A 16,838-nucleotide genomic window follows, 5' to 3' on the forward strand; every position below is an offset into this window, starting at 1 on the left:
CCTGGAGGTTGTACTATTTTAAATTCTTCTTTTGGTTGCAAATAAAATGGTTACACAAAATGTGATCGCTTGCCAAAGTGATCCGTAAGTGATTTCTAGAAGAAAATGAAACATAAACCCAACCTTGTTAAAAAAAAAAAAAAAAGACAACTAAAACCTCTGTATGTCAACGTAAGCAGATGTTGGTGTAGAATTTACAAGGATGAGAAGGCTATAAAACCTCCCTTGAGCCACTCACAGTTCATTTCAAGGCCAAGAACGCCCCCAAAATCTGTTTCTAATTTTACAGAAATCTTTTGAAATTTGGCCCGGTATTCAAAAGTCCGTGGAAAGAAAAAAACCTTGTCCTAGCTTCAGCTTCCAACTCTGAAGACAGACTTGCTTCTTTCAACGGTTTTCACAGATCCGGTGACCTACACTCTGAAGTCAGAATTAGCTAACTTTCAAAAACATCTGGAAAAATGAAGGTTAGTATATGCAGCCTCAGGTGTTGCTAAAGAAGGAGGACTGGCTGAGTTGAGTTCGATCACAGTTTTCTATTGTTTAGAAGGTGAGGATTTGTACATAAGTATGTACTTCCTGGAGTGGGTTGGGATTGGGAGATTGTTCTAAATATACTGTAGAAACATTTGTCCTTACAGAGCTGGGAGAATTCCAGCAATTATAGCCAGATCAGTGGAAAACAATCAAAGGCTTTGTGGGGAGGGAGAAATAGGATTTCGGTGTAAACAAAATCTTGCCATTTCTACTATTTAACAGAATCTGTGTATATGTCAATTTTCTATATTTTATGTAGACATGGTTAAAAATTGTATTTGGAGTTGCCACTTCTGCTGTGCTTGCTTTATTGGTGATGTGCATTGTCTTACGTCCTTCAAGAGGTAAGAATTTTCTCTGATTTGCTCTATCTGCCTAGGATAGCTCGGAAAGTGCACTAATGCATGGTCACAAGTGATTGAACATTTCTTAAGTGCTTATTTCCCAAAGTAAGTCTGTTATTTCTAAGAAGACATATAAGCTCACAGATATGTTGTTGAGCAACCAGAAATACTGAGGAATTTAAGGCACGAGTAGGAAGAGATTCCCAGGATTACTTCAGCAATAGAAAAACCTAAGCACTATTCCGTATCACCCCCACACCCCCCACAATATCTGCTAAATTACAAGTCTGGACAGGCCTTTAGAGAAAATATTTTTAACTAACATTTCTTTTCATTATTGTAAAGATAAGTAAGAATGGAAAAGTCAAAACAGAACCTATGGAGTTTTGTATTATGAGACTTTCCAAAAACGTAGGGAGGCAGCAGCAAATAGAGATCCCAGGAATAGCTACAGAAAAGGTGAAATTGTTGCTCTAGATGCAGTAGCAATGAAAAATCAGATTAGAAGACTATTATCAAGAAAGCATTAAGTGATAAATCAATCCTTTTAGAAGATTAACATTGATTTCAGTTTGCTGTAAGATGGAAGATACTATGAACTGATACTGGGGCTAGTTTGAATTTAAATTAAGACTCTGTCCACAAATAACCCAGTGATATTAGGGGAATAGGTTCTTAGGAAATGGTTGATGAAGAGAAGCTCAAATTCTAAAACAGGAAAAATTACAACAAAAACAGGTCTTGTGTCTTGGGGTCTAGGGGAAGGGGGAAAGTTTGTACTAATAAATGTTAAAAAAAAAAGCTTATGATAGCTAAGATGGGAAATATTTTTGGTTACAGATTAACTGACAGTAAAGGAAGACCAATGGTAAGCCTTTAGCTAAAAAATGATCTGTTGTTCTAAAAAATGAAATATAGAAAAATATTTTGAAAAGTTCAACATGCTAGTGGGATTTTCACAGAATTACAAAATGGAGAAGTTAATCAATAAGATGAAAACAGTGTTCTTATATCTTCAGTGTTAATCTTTAGTCCTTATTTCTGCTATCTGCTGGCATTTGATTACTCTTAGGATGCTGAGATGTGTGTGCGCGTCCATATTTTTCATGGTTTTTCAGGTTAAAATTGTTTTCAGACCAGTGTCTCACCTCAATGGTTTTGGGCCATATTTCCCTCATATAAGTAACTGTCAGATGGCAGATTAAGTCCAATTGGCCTATTGAATGCTAATCCATTCAAAATTAACTCCTTCTTTGGAAAGAAAATCACCAACACTTGAAATTAACATTTTGCTCCCTCAAAAATTAATGTTCTGAGAACAAAAGTGTATGGAAATTATTGTGAGCTTACCTCATGTCCACAGGCAAGACTGGATTGCAATAGCACTTTGGAATTTAAGCCATAATTTTTCATGAGCAACATACTATAGTTACACATTTATAAAAAGTATGTAAGTATACGACACATAGAAATTTGTGCAATTATACACAATCTCAATCCTTACTTTCTTCCCAAGTTTAGACATGTATCTTATACCCATAAATATATGTTATAAACTACATATAGTATAAAATGCCTGTCATTTATAACAGTTTTCTGTTTCAACCAACAGGATTATTCTCAGGGCAAAGTAATTTCCTAAAAGAGTCAAATAATCAAATTAAACTTTAGATGAAATTTTATTACTCTGAGCAACAGAAAAATCATAAAAAAGCTGAGAACTGTATCTTTTCTATCTATAATATTCTCTGTCTATTCTAAGTTGGCTGAAGAACTTCTCAGAATGCCACTCAAATAATTTGTACATGGGACTACTCATTGTCCCATTTCCTGAGCAGGACCAGGGTCAAAGCCCTCCTTCCCACACATCTGTGTACAGGCAGCCCTGATGCTCAGTGCATCCTTCTGACCTCCCCTCCTGACTTCTCACCCCACTCCTTAATCACCCCAGGTCTGGAGCTTCCCTCTCACCTCTGCCCAGTGCCTGGTGAGAGTAGCATCTAAGGTACTAAGGCAGGAGAAGGGAAGGAGGAACAGAGAACTCAACGCCAAGTTAGCTTCCAGTTAGCCTTCTCACACTTCCTCAGAAATCCCATTACCTCACATTGGCCTGAGGTGGCCTCATATTCTTAGCCCAGGATCTCTGCGCCAGCGTATAAATAGTCTTCCTTTGAGAAACTTAAAGACCTGCTTAAGAAACCTGGGTTTACTTATTTATTTATTATCGAAGTAAATCCCACCAATGACCTGCCCATCATTGTGCCAGTTGCCGGGGAAACAAAGGTGCAGTGGTCTAGATTTCCTTGTGAAAGACAAGGTAAAAACCCCCCATGGAAGCATGGTCATCACCACCAAAGGGATTTCTGCTGGTCCATCCCCACCAGGTCCCAGTGAAAGAAGGGGAGATATGGGCTTGTCCACAAAGGGAGAAGGTCCCAGAAACACCAGCTTCAGTTCATAAAAGAGCTGTGGAAGAATTAGGCAGGATTTTAGGAACAAATAGGAAAATGTAGTGGTGAAATGAAAAAGATCCATTTAGTTCACCCACATAAGGGACAACTTTTTTGGAAACTTCCAAAATTTCCCATTTTTATTTGCACCAAATGGGAAACACACATGGGTTTCTATTCCTTAGTCCCAGGCCATCCCCTTTTGCCTCAGTCTACCCCTGTTCCATGGCTGCCCTTTCTATTCTCCTGCCTCTATTCACTTCCTCTTTTCTTCCGAAGCATCACTCCACTTCCCCTGTGAAGATGCAACCAGGCCAAGAACAGAAACTAACCTCCACACCTTCCCCTCATTTTTGCCAACCCCAAAGACAAATGCACAGATCTTGTTCCAAGAGATTTCCGGAGATAAACACAAACACACAAAAAATTGGAATTGGAAAGTGATAAACGTTCCAGAATTTCAAAAGTAAATTCTATATGGCCTTGCCTCACAATTTACAATCTCTGAATTCCTGGACCTGAGTTTGTGAAATTTGTGTGTGAAGGGACGGGTAGGCATGAACTGCACTCCCCTTGACTTCTATTGAGTGTAGAGCTTCCCACATGAAGATAAGCAAATGTTCCATAAATATTAGCTATTATTTTTCTACAATTTAACATAAGTAGCTGCTGAAATAATGACAGCTAGAATTTTATTGTGGTCTTCATCCTACTATACATATAACACAAAGATGGCAAGTAGGCCCTACTGTGTGATGTATTCCAATTTCAACAATGTTCTCAATTCTGAGAGTATGGAGTCTTTACCCCTGGGTATCAGTCCTGTTCCTAACCCCCACCACCTTGGCTCAAAAACAAATATTTTTCAGAAACTTTTGCGTGCAAGGCACTCATACAGGACACTGGCAGCTCTGACGCAAAAGCAAGAGAGAAAAAAGTGAGAAGATAAAGGAAGCTGGAGATGGGGGTAGAGGATAAAGTTGAAGGAAAAAAAAAAAGAAGAGGGGGGAAATGCAGTGGAGAGGAATTGGAAGTTCTCCTGGGCGGTGCCTCTAGACCGCCCAATGAAAGGAGAACCACTGTAAGGCCAGCCTCAGATCTCCCTGAAATCCTTTGTCTACCTTTAAACATTTTGCCTTTTCTGTTGTTTTGGGTGTGCAGTGTTTTATACAAATTTGTATAGTTGCTAGTTTTTAAAAATTGGCAGATTTCACATAAAAATCTTAGATTCTTGACTCCTCTTTAAATATTAGATCTGGCAGCATTGGGCCCAGGGTAATAGTTAGTTGAGAAGTACGTGCTATCTTTAGATGGGCAATGCATTCTCCAGCCTGCCACAGACCCTACAACTTCGTGTTTTATTGTGCTCAAGCTACCACATTCATTTACAATATCTACCTGATTTCTAGAAAAAGTTGGATTTTTTTTAAAGATTTTATTTATTTATTTGAGGTACAGATAGAGAGAGAGCACAAGCAGGAGGGAGGGGCAGAGGGAGAGGGAGAAGCAGGCTCCCCGCTGAGCTAGGAGCCCGATGTGGGGCTCGATCCCAGGACCCTGGGATCATGACCTGAGCCGAAGGCAGATGCTTAACCGACTGAGCCATGCAGGCGCCCTGAAACAGTTTGATTTTTAACCCTTGGACTGGAAGAGGTATATGGTTCCTCCTGGATTAAAAATAACAATCTACTGAATATGAAAAGCCTGAGATGAACAGCCCACAGTTATCCAATATCCACAATGTCCAGTCCACTGTGGTTCCTAGACATGTCGATTATTTGTCCAACAATTATTTGTTAAGCACCTTCCAAAAAATTGCCACTGGTCTAGGGCATGAATAACAAGGTCTCCACCCTTAGGAAAGAGCAGTCTGATAATAAGCAAGTAAACAAATATGTAAGATATTTCAAATTCCTTAAAGTGTTACATAGAACAAGTAGAGTGAGGGTTGTGTTAGACCTCTAAGGCTGCCAGAACAGAATACCACAGACTGGGTGGCTTCAACAGCTGACATTTATTTTCTCCCAGTTCTGGAAGCTAGAAGTCCAGGATCAGGGTGCAGACAGGTTTGGTTTTTTTGGAAGCTTCCCTCCTTTGCTTGTAGATGCCTGCCTTCTCTCTGTGTCCTCACATGGCCTTTTCTCTATGCACACATACTCCTGGTGCCTCTTCCTCTTCTTATAAGGACACCAGTTATACTGGATTAGGGCTCCACTATTATATTTTATATAATCTTAATTATGTGCCTCCTTAAGGGCACTGTCTCCAAACACAGTCACACTGATGGTTAGAGCTTCAGTCTTTGAATTTGGGGGACACAATTCAGTCTGTAATGAAGCTTGTCCATGAGGCTTCTCTGAGGTGATATTTGAGCTGAGACCTTAAGGACAGAGAGGACAGAATCCTTAATGCAGGGATAAATTCTCAATGCAGAGGAAAATGCAGGCACAAAGTCCCTGAGGCAGGAAAGTGAATTCAAGGAGCCAAAAAGAGAATGATAGCTGTGAGGTCGAGTTACATAAACAAGTTAACACAGGAAAATATGTATATACATATGTATTTACAATTATACACACATATAAAAAATGTATAGTGATTGCTTACTTAGCTAGGTAATGCTCTATACAATTCTTTTCAGGAGCTATCTGAAACCATAGACAATTTAGATAGAACAGAAACCAATATTTTGCAAGAAGAAATATAATTTAGAATGTCTGCATGTTAGGCAGAAATCTATTGTTGTTGTTATGATTATTATTACTACTATAACCTCAGTCATCACTTTTTTGTAAAATAAGATACATGCGAGACAAAATCGTCTTCAAAGGAGAAGTGAATATGTTTTTAAGGCTTGAAATTTTCCCAGTATCAACATTCAGAACTGTGAAACAGACTCCCTCAAACATCTTAAGGGTTTTAAGCTTATTTTTTCACTGTTCTTTTGGAGGAAATCTGGGGAAGTCTGAAGGGTTGAAGAAAAGGTTCAGAAAGTTCACAGACATAAAGGAGCTTTTGAGTTGAGTGTAAATAAATCAACTTTGCAGATTATATTTCCGTAATTTGCACTTGGATTTTAAAATCACAGAAGATGAATCTTGGCAAACTTTCTCCAAGTTTTGCCAAATTCTAAATAATATAGAAAATAATCCCAGTCTTTGGATGAATCCCATAATGCAGAGGAGTTTACCTGTCTCTGATTTCCAAAGCGAATTGTGTTACAACTTACACAAGAACATCTAGCCATAGACACACCTTGAAAAAAAAAAAAAGTTCTAAAGCTCAAATCGGGGATGTGTAATCTGGGATAAAAGTTTTTAAGAGCCAGAGACAGTCAAAATGAGATTTAAAATATATTGTAATAGTTAACACAGTAGGCACAAATTGAAATGATCTTTCCATAAGATAATCAAATACTAATCAGTCTTTTGTTTAAAATTTATTCCCTATTTATATGTAGAGGAAAAAACTTATTTTTCATTTCAGTATCCTTGCAAAATAATAAAAACTATGTAGTAAAAACAGAATAACTTACAGCTGTTATTAATCTTTATTTCTATTAGTCATAAGAAGAATATGATTGCTTAGTATCTAAATTAAATTTTTTCGTACAGATTATGATTTTATACTTGGTAGAAAAACTGATGTGATAGAACTCTTTAAAGGAACAGGATAGATATACAATGGAATATTACTCAGCCATCAAAAAGAATGAAATCTTGCCATTTGTAACAACATGGATGGAGCTAGAGGGTATTATGCTACAAAGATGTCACAAGAAAAAAAATTACAGACCAATATATCTTATGAATATAGATGAAAAAATTCTCAACAAAATACTAGCAAACCAAATTCAGCAACATCTAAAGGATTGTATACCATTACCATGTGGAATTTATCCAAAGAATACAAGATTGGTTTAACATCCAAAAATCAATTACTATAATAAACTGCATTAATAGGAGAAAGGACAAAAACCACATGATTATCTCAACAGACACAGAAAAAGGATTTAACGAAATCTAGCACCCTCTCATTATGAAAACACTCAGCAGACTAAAAATAGGAGGAATTTCCTCTTTCTGATAAAGGACATCTACAAAAAACTCACAGCTAACATCACAGTGATAAAAGATTCAGTGCTTTCCCCCTAATACTGAGAACAACACAGCATTTCTGCTCTCAGCCGCTTCTGTTCAATATTTTTTGGTGGTTGTACCAGAGCAATTAGGTAAGGAGAAGAAATAAAAAGTATTCAGACTGGAAAGGAAGAAGTAAATCTATTTCTATTTGCAGATGACATAATCTGGTTTATAGAAAATCTCAAGGAATTCACCAAAAAACTATTCAAACTAATAACTTTAGAAAAGTTGCAAGACACAAGATCAATATATAAAAATCAACTGCATTTCTATACATTAGCGATAAACGATACAAAAAGATCTAAATAATGGAAAGACATCTTACGTAAACTTAATAATCAGAAAACTAAATATTTTTAAAATGGCAATACTCCCTAAATTTATCTACGGCTTAAGTATAATTCTTAAATGTAATTCTTATCCAAATCCCAATAACTTGCAGAAATTGACAAGCTGAACCTAAAATTCATACGGAAATGAAAAGGACCCAGAATAGCTATCTTGAAAAAGAACAAAGTTGGAGGAATCACACTTGCTTATTTCAAAACTTACTACAAAACTTACATAATCAAAATAGTGTGATGCCTGCATAAGGATACACATATAGATCAACGGAATATAATTTAGAGTCCAAAACTAAGTCATATATATATATATATATATATATATATATATATATATATATATTTCATTGATTTTTTGGTAAGGGTGCCATAACAATTTAATGGGGAAAGTTTTTTCAACAAATGGTATTGAGACAACTGGATATCCAGATGCAAAAACAACAACAACAACAAAAAAACCAGGCTGGACTTCCTTCCTCACACAATACATAAAAATTAACTCAAAATGGATCAGAGACTTAAATGTAAAAGCTAAATCTATAAAAGTCTTTTTTAAAGATTTTATTTATTTATTTGAGAGAGAGAGAGAAAGAGAGAGCATGAGTGGGGTGAGGGGCAAAGGGAGAAGCAGACTCCCTGCTGAGCAGGGAGCCCAATGTGGGGCTTGCTTGATCCTGGAACTCCGGGATCATGACCTGAGCCAAAGGCAGATACTTAACCTACTGAACCACCCGAGTGCCCCTAAATCTATAAAAGTCTTAAAACAAAACATAGGAATGAATCTTCATGTTCTTGGATTAGTCAATGGTTTCTTAGATATGACCAAAAGCACAAGCAACAAAAGAAAAAGTATATATATTGAACTTCATTGAAATTTAATGCTTTGGGGTTACAAAGGATACCATCAAGAAAGTGCAAAGACTACCCACAAAATGGGAAAAAATGTTTGCAAATCATATACCTGATAAGGAACTTGCATCCAGAATGCATAAAGAACTCTTAAAAATCAATAATAAAAAGGCAAATAACCCAATTTAAAAATGGACAAAGGATAAACATCCCCCCCAAAAAAGGTATACAAATGACCAATAAGCACATGAAAAGATATTTAGCATCATTAGCCATTAGGAAAATGTAAATCAAAACCTGAATGAAATACCAGGAATGAAGTTGTAGGTGGAACAATTTGGCATCCATTATAGTCTATCTATTGAGAAATGGCTTGGCCTTGGGGATGCAATAGAAATGGAGAAAAGCAGACAGAGAGAGAGAGATTTTGGAGACTGAGTTATCAGGCTTGGGTGTCGGACAAAGGCAATAAGGAAAGGGGGGGGTCAAGGATATCTCCCAGGTATTTGAGTTGAGGAACCCTATGGATGATACTGCTATTAACTTAGAGAAGTCTGGAGGGACAGCATGGAATTCTTTTATTCTTAGCTTTCAACATTTTGATTTTGAAATGCCCGAGAGACGTGCAAGCAGAGATGTTAAGGAGGGGGTTTAATAAACAGGTCTGGAATCCAGAGAAGAAATCCACTGGAGGTCAGGTGTGGGAGCGATAGTGGCGGTGAGTCAGCCCAAGGATATGGAATAGAAATCCTGGGAGAATGAAATGGCTGAGGAAAGTAGTTCTTCCTCAGACCCCAAGGAACACCAATATGAGCCACACCAAAATCGGAAGTAGAGACTAGAGGAAGCTGAGCTGGCAAAGGAGACTGAGTGAGCCTTCAAAAATAGACAAGCCTGGTGATGGGTATTAAAGAGGGCACGTTCTGCATGGAGCACTGGGTGTTATACGCAAACAATGAATCACGGAACACTACATCAAAAACTAATGATATAATGTATGGTGATTAACATAACATAATAAAATTAAAAGAAAAAATAGACAAGGTTTGCTTTCACCTTCAGGGTCACCCAAATGGCATCTACTGTTCCTGTTCTTATACATTATGTTGATCATATCTTCTGATCTTCAAAGCTTTAGAGATCATGAAAAAATGCCCTAATTAAAATAACATAGCACGACAATCATATAATACACAAATGGACTTAAAAAAACCCTGACAATTCCTTTGACTTACGTTGTACAGTGTTATTTGTAGAGAGAACCATGGAAAATTGCTTTCAGAAACTGGGAGCTACTACGTTCTTCAGTGACCTCTTTGCTTTGACGAAGCTCAAATTGCCTCATTTTCTCTCAACCTACATTTTGAGGTATAATTATTCTAACCTCTTGTGTGTTGCTTGGTTCTTGGCCTTATTTCTCTGTTTGTTTTGTTCTGTTGTTGTTGCTCTGACGTGTGCTTTCACTTTAAATCATAGTATAATAATAAAATGCCAGCCTCTCAGATCAGATGGAGTTGATTTAAACTCCATCTCTGTTATGTATTAGGCAAGCTACTTTACTTCTCTGATTTCCACTTCCTAATCAGTAAAATGGTGTTAATAATAGGACTTATGTCCAAGAGTTGCTGTGAGTATTTAACGGGACCAACGCGTGTAGCGTGCTTGTTACTTATAAGAACTTAGTAAATTATTACTGGTCTAAAGCTGCCTCAGATCTATTTTTTTTTTCAGAGTGGTCAGCCTTTGCTGAAATATAATATTAGTTTGTAAATAGTGTATCTCACACGCTAGTATTTTCTACACTCGCCCTCGCGGTGCTCACTCCATATGAAGTGATGTCTGGAGGTGACGCCTCCTCCCAGACAGTCTGCAGAGCCCACAGAAACACGGGTGTGTGTGCCCGGGAGCGCTGGTCACTTTCCTTGAGGTGGCTCATAAGCAACACTTCCAAATCAAGTTCGGGAGTGAGAACAAAATGAGCTGCCACCTATTTGTGTGCCCACCTAATAAACCATATTTTCTCATTTAGTTTATGATGAATATTAGAGCTAACATCAGATGTCTCCACTCTGACACTTATTCTTAATTTTTCAGGACTGGAAAATTAAATGGCAGAAATAGAAACAGAATCCTAATAATGAATACACAAAGTTTTAAGAAAGAATTACGAAAATAGTGAATCACTACTTATGAATCATTTTTGTGAATTGTAATTTCTTGGATTTGTAATTGAAATAATTTTCAGCTTTGCTTTAGTAAGTTGAAAATGCAAATAATTAAAGTACAGTTAATTAGAGTGTTTAAGCAATGTATGAGTAACTTGTGCCAAAGATAGGCCAAAATGAATTTAAGGGCACTGTCAGGAATTCAGTGTTAATCAAGTGAGTGTCAGTTACGTATAGAAGAGATATGCTTTCAGAATTCATTTGTGCTTCTGCTCAATTATTTAAAGTTTTAAAATTATGGATGTCAAAACTAAACTTCCAAAATAATCAGAAGATTATATTTCAAAATTAAAACATTATTTGGAAAAAAGCATGAAAATCTATTTATTCATTCCATAACTATTAGTGGAATATTTTTCAAGTGACTGGAACTTGTTTAGTGTGATTGATGTCATGGAGTGGCACTTTATACTGATTTAGACACATACACACACACTCAAACCATTAGAAAACAATGACCTCCATGCTTTCCCTGCAATCTTCCTTTAATCTAATCTGGGGCAGAATCAGTCTCCTTACCTTTCCTTCATTCTTCAAGGATCAGCAGAGGGAACATACCTAAAGAAGAGTCCATTTGGACATAGCCTCAAAACAATGAGCAAGAAGACTGAATAGGGGCATAAATGTTAAGGAAGACCATTAACATTCCTTGAAAGCCAGGATCCACACTTGGTTGTAGGGTATCTATGGATTGGTATGCAGGCCAGCCCCACCCACGTACCAGGAGTTTATAGGCAAGGAGCGATTTCACTGATAGGCACAGGAGTTCACTGAAACAAGTAGATGGAATGAAATCACTAAATTGCAGAATCATCCACTGGAGGGCTTGGTAAAAATAAAAGCTACCAGGGCCTCAAGGCCTAGAGATTCCAAACCAATAGGTTTGGGATAAAGACTAGGAATCTGTTTTTCAAAAACACTCCAAGTGACTCCAAGGACTAAATTTTTTATACATTCTGTAAATGAAGACATGTCCAGGTAGAAGAGTGTATATTTGAAATTCACAACATGGACAGGAAGGTAAAGAGTAAGGGCAGGCATATTTTTGTGGGAGAATTAATGAAAGTAAGTTAACATAAAATCTGTTCAGTTGATTTATTTCTTCATTCAACAAGTATTTATCATGGTCCCACTCTATGCCAAGTACTGTCCTGGCTACTGGGCATATAGTAGCGAGAAAAACCAAATACAGACTACTGTCATCGGTAAAGACCTAGGCCTTATACAACTTGCATAAATATAGAGATGAAAACGGTTCATGTACAATAAATTCAGGTAAGTATTGAGATAGCAATAAGCCAATGACATTTTCATAGAGCCCAATGGAAGGTCATTTCTGCTGGTAGCTGATATAGGGATTAACACTGATAGTGTAGTGAAACGTAATTATTTTTATGGCCTTTCTAGATGTCAAAGAACCAAAGCCTGGATTGGAATTTCTGAGTAAACTTCATGTTTCATAACTCATAATATGTGACCTAATGTAGCTTCTCAGAACAGATGCATTACTCCATTGCATTGATGAACATTTGGTCATTTTCAGGAGAAAGAAAAGAATGCCTAATTTAAATTCTTCCAATTTGATTTGGTATTACTCTGATCCCAGCCTGGCTCTGGTATAATCACAGCTTCCGAGCCTTGGCTATACCACATGGGAGGTTAAGAGCAATTGCCTACCCTAAATCTATGCCATGAACCTTACTTATTTCCATATCAATATAGCTGGCTCCTCTGGATATGTTTTCTGTACATCCACTCATCTCTTCTTGGGTGCTGCTGGGGCTTATTATCATTATAGTAATTAGTAGTATAATAAATACATGTTTAAAATTGCTTTTCAGATATTTTGAGTCATAATAGGACATATGCTAAGTTCTATACATAGATTATTGGCGTTTATTAGCTACTATGCACCCATTTAAAATAAATGACTAACTAAGAAGTAATAGTAAATACACTTTAATGTAACTTTCCCGGATAATCTGAATTAGAAGTTCTAACAGAGTAAATAACAAATCCCTAAAATCTTTTTGAGAAATCTGACAAGAATCAGCATGATTTTTAATGATATGAAAAGGAAAATGAGTAGGTATTCTAAAAATAATTTGAAACTCTTGTTGTTTTATAAATTTCATTTATCTATATGTGTGATATTAGTACTAAGTCTATTTATGATCATAATTGTGATATTTCGGTTATGGAGCTCTAAGATGACCAAAATGTTCAAGCACAACTGATGAATTTCATGATAGTAAATGAAAGTGAACATTAATTATATATACTAATAGTCTAATCTGAAACAGCATTTCCCTTACTGTGATTTTATTTTATTGTTTTTTAAAAAGATTTTATTTATTTATTTGACAGAGAGAGCACCCACACGCAGGGGGAGCAGCAGGCAGAGGGAGAGGGAGAAGCAGGCTCCCCACCGAGCAGGGAGCCTGACTCGGCACTCCATCCCAGGACCCTGGGATCATGACCTGAGCCGAAGGCAGACGCTTAACCGACTGAGCCACCCAGGCGCCCCTCCTTACTGTGATTTGAGTAGATATTTAAAAACAAAAACAGTTCCAGTGGTCAAATTAGTTTGGGAAACATTGATCAAGAATATTTATTTGGTAGGAGGTTGGGCAAAATGGGTGAAAGAGAGTAGGAGATACAAGCTTCCAGTTATAGAATGAATAAGTCACAGGAGTAAAAGGCACAGCATAAGGAACGTAGTGATACTGTAATAGCGATGTATGGGGACAGATGGTAACTACGCTTGTGTTGAACATAGCATAATGAATGTACACACTTGTTGAATCACTATGCTGTACACCTGAAACTAATGTAACATTGTATGTCAACTATATTCAGATTTTTTAAAAAGGAAAAAATATGGAAAGAATACTGATAAGTTATGATAATAGCAAAAGCTAACATTTATTCACTGATTACCATGTGCCAAGCATAGAGCTTAATGTTTCATTTCAATTAGCTCACTTAATTTAACCTTCTATAGGAATGAAGATTAACTGCTATGAATTTCTCAATTAAGCATAATTGCAAGTAAGGAAAATTATACGCAAGGATATTTAAAGAGGAAAATCTATTATGTAACTCATTAGCCATAATCAAAGCATAACTTATGCTAGACAAAAAAGTAAATAAATAAAAGCAAATAAATAAACCACCAAGGTTATATTTATTTATTGAATTAATATAAAAAAAGTTTTCTAAAAAGAAATTATCTAAGAAGGTTTTTTTTTGGTATTCACTAAATCGAAAATTTTTTTCATCTGTATGTTCAGGATTGTGTAGACATAAATGTATCTCAAAGGAAAGTAATTTCCACTGCAAATAGTGTTAGAATTTCCCCTTAACTATATTAGAAACAGATTGCAATTTACTTTTAGAAGAGTTAAATAAAATTTAATTAAAATACTTCACAAGTATTCTAATGTTATTGTAGTAAAATGGTCTTTTATTCATTGAATAGCAATTATAAAATCACTGGTACATATTTTACACAAGAACATTTAATTAAAAAGAAAAACTTTTATTATGAATAATTGTATGGCATGTATAACCTTACTTAGAATTCAAAGAAAATGTAAGAAGATGAATATCTTAAAAAACAGAATAACTTAGTGTTATTATTTAGTCTATAGTTGCAAAAGGGTTCACCAGCCAGCAGAATTCTTATAGCCACCAGAACAATATTTAGTAAATGAAGAAAATAATTCAGGGTCTTAATTAAGCATATGGAGCATATATACTTCAGTGTGAATCAGTTAAAATAGCTGAAGATGCTATTATCCAGTTGGTCAATTAACTCTTGCCACACGGCTGTACATTTATGTAATTACAAACTCATAGAGCATGTTGAGTCTCGAATTTCAAAAGCCAGTGTGGTAGGACTGGAAGTATTATCACCATTCTCTAGTCCAGTCCTTTATAATAGTACAGGTGAGCAAGCTGTGATGACAAGGATTGACTTACTAAAGCCCTACAGGATATTAGTAGCAGAATGATCCTGCAAAAAAGAGGGCATAAATCTCACCCAACCACCCTCCATTCATCCATCCATCCATCCATTCTTCATTTCATGTATTCATTCATTCAACAAGCAGTAATTAAATGCCTATTATGTTCTAGATACTAGGGATGTGATGGTGAGCAAAACTAGACACGGTCCCTGGCCTTACAGTGACTATTTTGAGAATACCATGGAAGATGGAGAAATATTAATAAAATAATCACTCAAATACATACAAGATTGCAAATCAAGGCAAATGCCTTTTTTAAAAAAGAATGTGGTTTGTGGTAATGTATAATAAGGGAACCAGATCTAAACCAGGGGGTCAGAAGGGGTTTCCCAGAGGAGTGTCTTTTATATTAAGCATTAGAGCCTGAATAGAAGCAATGAGAGGGGAGAAGATGGAAAAAGGAGGAGAAGCCCTGGAGAAAGAAATGAGTATCTGAATAACAGAAAACCCTGTATGTTTGGATTCTAAAAAGTAATGAGAGAGAGGCAAGAAGAGCCAGGAGGGCCATCCCAGACCAGCTAGGGCCTACAGGTCGGACAAACATTTTTGGTCTTTGTCTCAAGAGTTATGGAAAACTATGAGAGAGTTTAGCAGGAGGATAAAGTTATAGCTCTCATCTTCAACAGTTTTATTTTTGCATGGGCAAATACCAGATTCACAAATGCTATTCAAGGTATAGGACATTTTTCTAAGTTTTGGTTCTGTAAGTGATGGCCTGGAGAAGAGGTAGGGTGGGAGGGATGGAGAATGGCAATATGGATATGAAGGAGGATTGGAAGTTGGTTGCCATACTATCCATCTGGCGTATCTGACTGTTTAGGAGCTCTATAATGAATGTGTTCTGAGAATAGAGTCATGTTTGAAAAACACAATTGTTTTGGAAGATTCAAATATAGGTGAAATTTGCTTGTGGTCTGCGAGCTACCTTAGGTGAGGCTTTATATGGCAAACCTCTACTTCTGGAATTTTTAAGATCATCTGCATAGATGATATAGCTTCTGTGGGGGGGTTTTCTGGCCCACTTTCTCTTTATAAAAATCCCAGTCAGGATAAGAAATTATCTAGGTTCATTAATGTCTCCTCTCTTGAGATGTCTGAAGGTAAAGATTTGGGCTGATCGCTTCTGACCAAAGGGGATGCTAAAATATGTCGTTGATAAACCAGTAGTAACCGAAGCCAAGCATCTATGACAAAATGCAATGAACTGCTTAAAAGACTAGGTTTTTAGGTTAGTCTGCTTGCTTTGCAAGGTCTAGAGTTGTTGGATCATCATCTCATCTCTCTGACAACTCTGCATTGCCTGCATCCTGGCTGCTCCTGGACACCATCATACTTCTTCCAGGCAAGCAAACTGCCTCTCCAGGCCTTCATTAGCCTATCTACTAAGGAGATAACACAGATCTTAAGACAGAAGTTAAACAAGTGTTTAGCAATGGCAAGTCTTTTCTTTTCTTTGTTGTTTTGAGAAAGAGAGAGAGAGAGCACACACATGCAAGGGGGAGGGGCAGAGAGAGAGGGACAGAGAGAATCTTACGCAGGCTTCACACTCAGCATAGAGTCCCACCTGGGGCTCGATCTCACAACCCTGAGAACATGACCTGAGCTGAAACCAATGGTCGGTAGCTCAACCCACTGAGCCACCCAGGTGCCTGGACAGTTCTTTTTCATGACATGAGACAGAACAGATGAGAGACAGGCTCAGGATTTATTTAAGTTATTAATCATCTTTTTTGTAATCATGTTTTTCATTTCTCCCAAAGTTCATGACTCTGAAGGAAGTACAACAAGAGCACTCACACTGAAGGATATTTTAAATGGGACATTTACCTATAAAACATTTTTCCCAAACTGGATTTCAGGTAAGTGAACTATTTCTTTACCTTTTGGGGTTTTAAAAAAATATGTGTTGTTTTTATTTT

At 36.7% G+C, this 16,838-nt stretch overlaps 1 protein-coding gene across 1 annotated transcript in view; it reads left to right on the forward strand.

Moving 5' to 3' along the window:
* The first annotated feature begins 790 nt into the window (after positions 1 to 790).
* Positions 791 to 16,838, forward strand: part of FAP (fibroblast activation protein alpha) — a 71,432-nt gene continuing 55,384 nt past the window's right edge. The window contains 2 exon segments of the mRNA XM_032409389.1: positions 791 to 881; positions 16,680 to 16,778. Coding sequence (XP_032265280.1) covers positions 791 to 881; positions 16,680 to 16,778 — 190 coding nt within the window.

The sequence above is a fragment of the Phoca vitulina genome, unplaced genomic scaffold (assembly GCF_004348235.1).
Source record: "Phoca vitulina isolate PV1807 unplaced genomic scaffold, GSC_HSeal_1.0 scaffold1, whole genome shotgun sequence".
NCBI lineage: Eukaryota > Metazoa > Chordata > Mammalia > Carnivora > Phocidae > Phoca > Phoca vitulina.